Below are 8780 nucleotides of genomic sequence, written 5' to 3'. Positions count from 1 at the left end.
GGAAAAGGAGGAAAGTGAAGTTAAAGACAGGAGGCTGCATTACTGAATTTGAGTGGCACCATGCTCTGTAGTCAAGCTTTAGCTTCTTGGCAAGCATGAATCATGTTGATTATGGTTTTATTGAGACCCTGTATATAAAGGACAAAGAGATGCAGAAATAAAAACTACGCAGAGCATTTTAACCGTTATTGACTAAGTCCCAGACAAAAGGGGAAGAGTGAGGATCAAAAATAAGCCCGTAGTGTGATTTTATGTATTGACTGAAATATGCAAATATTTATAACTACTTTTAACATAGATACATTAAAAGCATAAGGCATACAATTTTAGTGTTTTTTTTAATTTCCTCTCCCTTGCTTCGTCTTAGGTCGTATTCCAGACAGTCTGAAAAACTGTGTTAACAAAGATCATTTGACTGCAGCTACACATTGGGCCAGTATGGATCCCGGAGTTGTTCATCCAGAGCTTAATGGTGCTGCATACAGGTAAGCGTGCTGAAGGTATAAAAGAAATGCCTCCTTCATTCAGAGGTAGGCATGCAAGCATACATAAGATCTTCCTACTAATAAACGAAGTGGGTTTGAATTACACCCCACCTATATTGTTTTGATAATTGTTGCACTCAAGAATAATCTTGTTCTGCTCGTTGAAGTCAGTCATGCAGTGCGTAAGTACGTTTCCTTTTTTACCTTTTTTGTATGTTTGGTAATATCTGAACAATGCACAGGTTTTTTGTATATTCAAGTAAAACAATTCTGGTCATCTCCAGAGAGTGCAGTGTAAATTTATGTTCCTTTTGCTGAAGGTAATGATGCAGCAGTAGGTTACAGAAAGACTTCCAATAAATAAACTATTGTTACATGGTTTTGTGGCCTCCAAACACACGACAGAACAAACAACTCAGTGGTGAATACAGTGGAATAGCTTCTGGTGATTATGAAAGTATGTTTAAAATAGTGTTTTCTAAATTACACATTTAGTTTTTAAGCAAAAGCATCTGAGGGACTTGATCTATGTATTCTCAATCAACTGTGAAAGCAGCTCTTAATAATTAATAGAAGGGCAATTTTTTTACATCTAGTATGTATGTTCCTTAGTTACTTCTTTTGCTTGAGAGTCTTGCTCTGTCCCTTTATCCTTAGCAGCTGTTCTAGGAGCAGATTTTTCCTAGTGGCCAGCTTCACAGAATTTTTATTTATGAAAACTGTCTGTGATTTTTTTTATCTTTCAGGATGGTATTTAGTTATAAGTAGGATGAAAGTGGCTGAGAAAGCTACGAACAGCTGCTTCCGTCAATGCCTTGAGGGAAAGTGCAGTCCTTTCATTATTTGTCCTAATCTTTCTACTGTCCTCCTTCATAAACCTTTCTTTCTTTGTCCTTTAGGAGGGCTGCCCCATACTTACAATAGATAGAGGGTTTTTGTGTGTTAGCCAGCTGTGAGAACCCAGCAGTGCACTGCTGAGAAGTGAAGCAAAGCTCGTGTCCCAGTGACTACTGCCAGTCTCGTCAGAAGGTGATGGAGAGATGATGGTGGGGCGACACTACACTCTGCCATTGTCTCCTTATCAGTAGCTGTAAACACACCAAAAGAAAAGAAAACAAAACTTTGATGTGCTCAGCAAGGATATATGTCACATCACATCAAGATGTTTATTTTTGCAAGAAGTACCCATAGCCTTAAGTATCTGAAGAAGGGTGCTTTTATTTGCTTAAAGGAAAAGTTCAAGCACCTGTGTTCTCCTCCACATAGCACGTGGTTTCACCGACTTCAGTTTGCAGTACTTAGGGTATAGCTGAATGCACCTGAGGCTTAAGGGCAGGCGTTGCTGAACTGGGGATAACAACTCCAACCCTGTTACGGCAGTTCAGAGCAGGGTTGTATGCCCAACGGAAATGTCGTTGTTTGTTCTCATTTTTGGGGTCACGAGTCCAACAGAAGCAGGCTTCACAGCTGGAAATGGATTTTGACTTAGGAATGTTTTGGGAGTTAATGATTTGCAAGGTAAAGACCCTATGTATTGCATTAAAGCAGCATAAACACAAAACTGAATGACTTTCACATTGTTTCAGTCAGTTTTTTTCAATAAAGAAAACTTAACGTAAATAAATACTGACTTCGCACTTATTTTCAAATGCAAAATAAAACTCATTTTGGGAATTTTGAAGGAGAAGTTAAAAATCACACAACAGATATTCAAAGCTTCTTTTTGGAAGGGTGACAGAATAGTGTGGGTGAAGGCAGTTACTATTTTGTGCAATATAAAATATGTGGAACTTGAAGCTCAGGCTTTATGTAGAAATTGGTTTCAGTAGCAGCGTTTGCTGATGCTTAATTCCTACCTGGATTAAGTGCAGAATTTGAATTGATGGTTCAAAACAAATTTTTCTGGTTTTGCTCTGCAGTCCAAGGTACGTTCAACTAAGTGAGTTCTGAAGTCTTTCCCAGGCAGTATGATGTTTCAGATGTGCTAATAACTGTATCATAGTCATGTAATTGCATTAGAAGATAAGACCTGGGCTAATAATTTATATGTTAAAAAATGCAAATACCTCTTTCGGGGAACGAAAACTAAGGAGGCTGTTTTATTCTGGATGTATCATTTACTTGTATTTCGATGTAGGACAGAACTCTTAAATTATCAGATATTATCAGGAGCAGAGAACATTGAGCATTCATCAGCAGAATATAATCTAGATCTTTGGAATATCATCGTATTCTGTGGAAAACAAAACGATTTACTGTGTGAAATGTAAGATGCTCTATCAATACAAAAAGGTCAAGCGAATGGGACCTGTCCCTTGAGTAAAGATTATTGATATTCCTAAGAAGGAACTATTTGTAGTAGTCTTGGTGAAGCAGCATAATGTACCCTGGTTTTGTGTTATTACCATGTGTTTGTTGTTGAGCTGCCTGCTAAATAACCCCCTGCCATTTCCTGTGTCACAGAGCATGCAGGTTATAGGCAAAGTGAAATCTGTCAGCCGGTAAACAGTGATTGTGCAATTTATGGACATGTTGACATATCTTTCTGCCTTCTAACAGGTAAATGATGAGAATATCTAGATACTGAAGAGGTACTTGGCTAAGAATAGTTATATGCTGGTAGTTCAGGAGTTATTTCATGTTGACATATTTCAGTGGTGATTTGCAGGCACTGTAATGCATGAGAACAGCATGCAGTTAAATTTTTAAGCTCTTTTGGGACAGAATGTTTCTTGAACAGAGCTTTACATGGTGAGTTCAAGGTGCTTTTGTAGTGTAAAAAATGCAGAAGATTAACATAGAAATTAAAGTTGCCTTTCATTTGTAATTGAGAGGGCTACGGTATTTTTCTTCATAAATTAAGACTGTGTGGGAAGGGGAAGGAAGAGTATGAAGTAGCAGAGATGCACATGATCTCTGGCTTCTGCTGCCACAAAAATGTAATTCTCTGGACATTTTACCTGGAAAACGTTCCAACTTAATTCTGCCAGAGGAGGAAGATTGGGAGCAACTTTATGAAGTGCTGGAGAGAATGTATTTGCTGGTTAAGAATGGAAAAGCAATAAATAGCAACATAAGGGAAGGTTATGTAGGATAGAAATGCCCATGTGTAGAGGCTGTCGAGCTTGTGTTCTCCTTTCATGGGTACGATTTGAACAATGCTGATGATTAAATTACAAAGGGACAAGAATTATGAAAAGAGAATGGCAAAATAGGGTTAGGGCTAGTCAAGCAAAATACAGCTTCTGTAGAGGACTACGATACCTGTATTTTGGCTACTGCGTAGCTTTAGGACAAGAAAAACAGTTGGAGAGCTTTTGGATGTTACTAAAAGCCTGTAGGAAGGCTGTGTCTGAGGAGAAGGCCTGGCAGTAGAATCCCAGTCATTATAATTTGGTGTCCAAGGGGAATATTTTTACATACAGAAGGAATATTTGGAGTCAAAGGAGAATTACAGATGTGGAGTTTGAACTGCTTATGGTAACTATCAGTGCTTCTGATTCAGTGCTGTCCATTTTCACGAGGGGCGGTTCTGACTTCTCTTCCTGAAGGAAACTCAGTTACGGAATTTTTTCTCGCCGTGATTTCTCCCAGCTCCAGTGTGCCGATACTCAGGGAATATGTTGTTAAAAGTAGAAATTCTGTGTTGGAAGCAGTTGCTGTATTGGGCTTTGAAATGGAAGTTTTTGTCGTTCCATGTTACGGTTTTTATGAAGCATCTAGAGTAACAGATAAGCTGTTTCAAAACTAAATTTGAATAAATAAAACATACCTAGTCTGACAGTTTTTGTAGGAATTGAAGCAAATTTGATTAATAAGATTCAAATTGAGGTACTGAAACAAGCAACTAATTCCATTAGCAACTGCAAATTAATTCTAAGGAACCTCTCTGGAGAAGGAATTAGCATAGGAAGCCCTGTAAATATGTGTACAGCTGGGAACAAAGTTATCTGGCCTACAGGTCGTGTGATCTTTCACACTGTGGTTATGGATCCCAGCTGACAGTCAGCGGTACGGTCTGTAGGAATATTTTCCACTATGACCAGGCCAGTGTACGGTGCATTCATCGTCCTTGTGCCGTGTCGGGTAGCCATGCGGAGCCCCTTTGGCAGCATTTGCAAAAATCAGTTTCTGTGGTGGAAGAAAAAAAAGAACAAAGAAATGTGCTTTCATCCAGCATTTTTCTTCCTCTGAGTTTTGCTTAAGTTCTGCGCTTGTTTTCTCTCAGTTTGAGGGAACTTAGAATGAGCAGCACAATCATGCGGGTACCTCAGAGGAAAAAATGCTACTGAAATGGGGTGAAATTCCCTGATGCATTTAGCGTTAAACTCTGACGAGAGGAGAATCAACAGCAGAATAATGTGATATTTAAAAAAGCTTGACAAGACTAGAAGTGCCTTTTCTCCCATTCAGTTCCAAGTAAATACTAGGGTAGCAAATGCCACGGCGAGTTAAGTGGTGGGTTTGCGTGTTGAGGCTTTTAAATGGATAACGCTCTCACTAGGATGCTTGGGTGAACGGAAGAGAGCAGGAGACAAGAAGGGACAGGTGTATGGCTGCGTGATGAGGAGGGAGGGCAGAGGGCCAGCGTTACAGGGCCGGTGCAAGGACTTGCGAACGGGTATTGAGGTATTTGGCTAAAACCAAAACGCGCTTTCGGTGGAAGTGTTCGTGTATAGCTGCTGTTTATATACAGCGCTGTGAGATACCAGTGTTCATCAATTACATCTGAACATCTGGATTGAAACAGTAGATTTAAAAGATTTATTTTAGCCTGATAATATCAGAGCCATCATAAAATCAAGATGAATGGGAGGGTGACTTTTTTTTTGTTGAATTCATAAAATATTTAAGCCTCGTTGTTTGTCCAGATAGAGTAAATCATCTTTAAAACCATCCGTAGTTTTTATGTTTGCGTCTCTCTCTCTTGCAGTCTGCCTGAAGCGCTTGTCCTCTGTGTAACTAGTACGGGGTCTCTTTCAGACAAGTACAGTGGCAAGTTTGATGCTGAAAAGGTGCAGTAGGGTTGAATTGGTAGACAAAAAGCTGAACGTGAGCCGGCAGTGTGCGCTGGCAGCCCAGAAAGCCAACCGTATCCTGGGCTGTATCCAGAGAAGTGTGGCCAGCAGGTCGAGGGAGGTGATTCTGCCCCTCTACTCTGCTCTGGTGAGACCCCACCTGGAGTGCTGCATCCAGCTGTGGAGCCCTCAACATCAGAAGGATATAGACCAGTTGGAGTGAGTCCAGAGGAGGCCACGAAGATGCTCAGAGGGCTGGAGCACCTCTGCTATGCGGACAGGCTGAGAGAGTTGGGCTTGTTCCGCCTGGAGAAGAGAAGGCTCCGGGGAGACCTTATAGCACCTTCCAGTGCCTGAAAGGGCTGACAAGGAAGCTGGGGGGGACTTTTTACAAGGGCCTGTAGTGACAGGACAAGGGGTAACGGGTTTAAATTGAAAGCAGGGAGGTTTAGATTAGATATCAGGAAGAAGTTCTTCACAGAGAGGGTGGTGCGGCACTGGAACAGGTTGCCCAGAGAAGCTGTGGATGCCCCATCCCTGGAAGGGTTCAAGGCCAGGCTGGATGAGGCTGTGAGCAACCTGGTCTAGTGGAAGGTGTCCCTGCCCATGGCAGGGGGGGTGGAACTAGATGGTCTTTAAGGTCCCTTCCCACCCAAACCATTCCATGATTCTATGAATTTGTCAGGAGAGTGTGGGTGGGATTTCTCTTTGGGAGAGCTATCAAGAAACCTGCGACTGCAAGCTTAGTGGTTTGAAAAAGTATTTCTTTAAACATCCGTGACATCTTAACATTTCTACGTGAGAATGAAATAGAAAAAACAATCTCTGACAGTCAGCTTGAGGAAGAGGCACGGAGGACAGTTACATGCTGTGCAGAACTAGCCTGAGTTATTTCTTGTTAAGGTGTTCTTTGAGAGGAGTGATACTTCCAGGTTGTTCCTGTTGCTGTGCTGTCGCTTGTGCTAATGGGAAATCTGAAGAAACAATCTAGGAAACCTTTATTTCTGATTTGGGTAGAATACAGCATCTTTTGCTTTATTTATCAGCATTTGCATACGGTATCTCACCTGGAGCTTAACCGACTGTCCTTCTCACTGGTCTGAAAACAAAGCATCGTCTCTACCTCTAGAATGGAGGGCGTTCTGGTCAGTCATCTCTTGGGTTTTAATGTATGTTCTCGGTTTCTTCTCTCAGCAGGTATCCCCCAGGCGTTGTAAGTGTGGCTTCAACTGGCATACCTGCAGCAGTAGAAGGAATAGTCCCCAACCCCATGTCTTTATCGCACGGCCTCCCTGCTGTAGCCCACCCGCCCCATGCTCCTTCCCCCGGCCAAACTGTCAAACCAGAAGCTGATAGAGACCACCCAAGCGACCAATTGTAGCCTACGAAAACAGCATTCCCAACATCGGAGATTTCAACTTCAGCGTGTGGAAAACAAACAAACAAAACAAAACCCAGGATTTTGATTAAAGGCAAAACCATGAACTTACAGGAGGAGACGATTATTGGTTTAGAAACTGGTCCAATATACAGTATAAAAGGAAAAGGTGGGAGACAAAAAGAAGATTTGGAAACATTTTTTCCTCCGTATAAATTGTAGTTTGTCCCTGTCCAGTGGACTGATTCACTGTTTCTGTGTCCTATGGGTTCTTTGTTAAGCAAGAGAAGTTAGTAGTTAATTATATCATGAATGTACTTGTCTGTGTACAGTTTTTAGAACATTAAAAAGGGTTTGTTTGCTTAGCTGTAAGCAAGGAAAAACATAAGGGAGGCATTCAACAAACCAATTTTGAGATTAAAAAATCCTTTCTTTTATATTTTAAAACATGCCCAAAAATGAGGCAGTTGGCGAACTTCTCAGGACAATGAATTTTTCCCATTTTTCTTTCTACGCCACACAGTGCATTGTTTTTTCTACCTGCTTGTCTTATTTTTTAGAATAATTTAGTAAACGAAATAAAAACAGTTTCTCCTAATTTTGGCATGAATTCCCTTATTTCAAAATGAAGACAACCTTGCAAAGAGATTTTGAGGAAAAAACAAAAAAGGTTTTGTATAAATGAGCATTGTGCTTTTTGTCACCAGTTAAAGTATATATTATTGGTGGTATGCGAAAAAGGCACTAGACTACTGAAAAGTAGCAGCATTTCATTGCCTACATTGATTCCTTCCTGGTAATGTGGTAGGCTAGCAATATTTTTGGTTAAAATCATGTTTGTGACTGTAACCATTTGTATGAATTATTTTAAAGAAATAAAAACCCCAGACAAATATCATATGTGTAAAAATTTTTATTTCTAGTAACTGTTTATTCAACTTTTATTAGGTCTCTTAGCTGTAATTTTTAAACAGATGCTGTCAAGTATTTCATTTCTAGCTTTACTTTGCTCTCTGTTGTTTGTAATACTGTCTTGGAAGCTTGAAAAATAATAATAAAAAAAGAAATTCTTTCCATACCATTTTTCCCTTTACATTTCGTAAATGTTGATCTTTTTTCCTGTGTTTCTAATGGAGTTTGAAATTGAGATGGAGTTTGATTTGTACGCCGGCATCATCAGCTACGATGTGGTAACAGCATTTACGCCACCACTGTGGGCAGAGCAGAAGGAGGTACAACAGCAACACAACGATAATAATAATAATAAATGTCTTTTGCCGCAGTCCAACGTGAGAAGTGTCCATTGTTTTCTTTGTGATGATGGAAGCGTGGAGCAGGATGTGGTTTATTTGCCATACGGAGGGATGTTGTTTCTTTCAGCATGGGCAGAAATGCTTTTAAGGCAGGCTGGATTTCGGCTGGCGGCTCTTTCGGCCTTTCCAGTGCTCCTTGGTAAGGTGTCCTTCATCCCTACGTGGTTTAAAAACGCGAGGCAAAAGTTTAGCTGCTGCAAGAAGGGAATCCAGGATGGGCAAAAGAGAACCTGGATGTAAACCTCCTCGGGTTGGCTGTTTGCTCGCTGCTGATCTGCGCTAGTAGCTGTGCACCAAAGGTTAGTGCGCTGTGTTTCGGGGTCGGGCAAAAGTTACTGTCCCCCGTTCCTGCACATACAGAGAGCGGCCTCCGCTTCCCTCAGGAAAATGTTGGGAGGCTGCCAGTCAAGAAAGATTGAAACTTGCAGGTTTGTACCAAAGGGGGGCACTATATAAAGTGGAATTTTACCTCTGTGGAAGAGGGGAGGAAGGTGTTTGCTTTGAAGGTTTAGAGCGCAAAATGTCACCCGTTACAATTGCTTTGATGGTAAAACCATTCCCCTCCCCTCCATGGGACAAAACAGAA

General features: G+C 40.9%; 1 protein-coding gene across 1 annotated transcript in view; it reads left to right on the top strand.

Moving 5' to 3' along the window:
* CTBP1 (C-terminal binding protein 1) overlaps window positions 1–7962 on the top strand; it is a gene marked incomplete at its 5' end in the record, with an annotated part of 27653 nt that extends 19691 nt beyond the window's left edge. The window contains 2 exons of the mRNA XM_010150139.1: window positions 368–485; window positions 6701–7962. Coding sequence (XP_010148441.1) covers window positions 368–485; window positions 6701–6884 — 302 coding nt within the window. The remainder of the gene's footprint in view (window positions 1–367; window positions 486–6700) is intronic.
* Between the last annotated feature and the right edge of the window lie 818 nt (window positions 7963–8780).

The sequence above is a fragment of the Eurypyga helias genome, unplaced genomic scaffold, assembly GCF_000690775.1.
Source record: "Eurypyga helias isolate BGI_N326 unplaced genomic scaffold, ASM69077v1 scaffold9274, whole genome shotgun sequence".
Taxonomy (NCBI): Eukaryota; Metazoa; Chordata; class Aves; order Eurypygiformes; family Eurypygidae; genus Eurypyga; species Eurypyga helias.
This window is presented reverse-complemented; position numbering and strand designations above follow the sequence as displayed.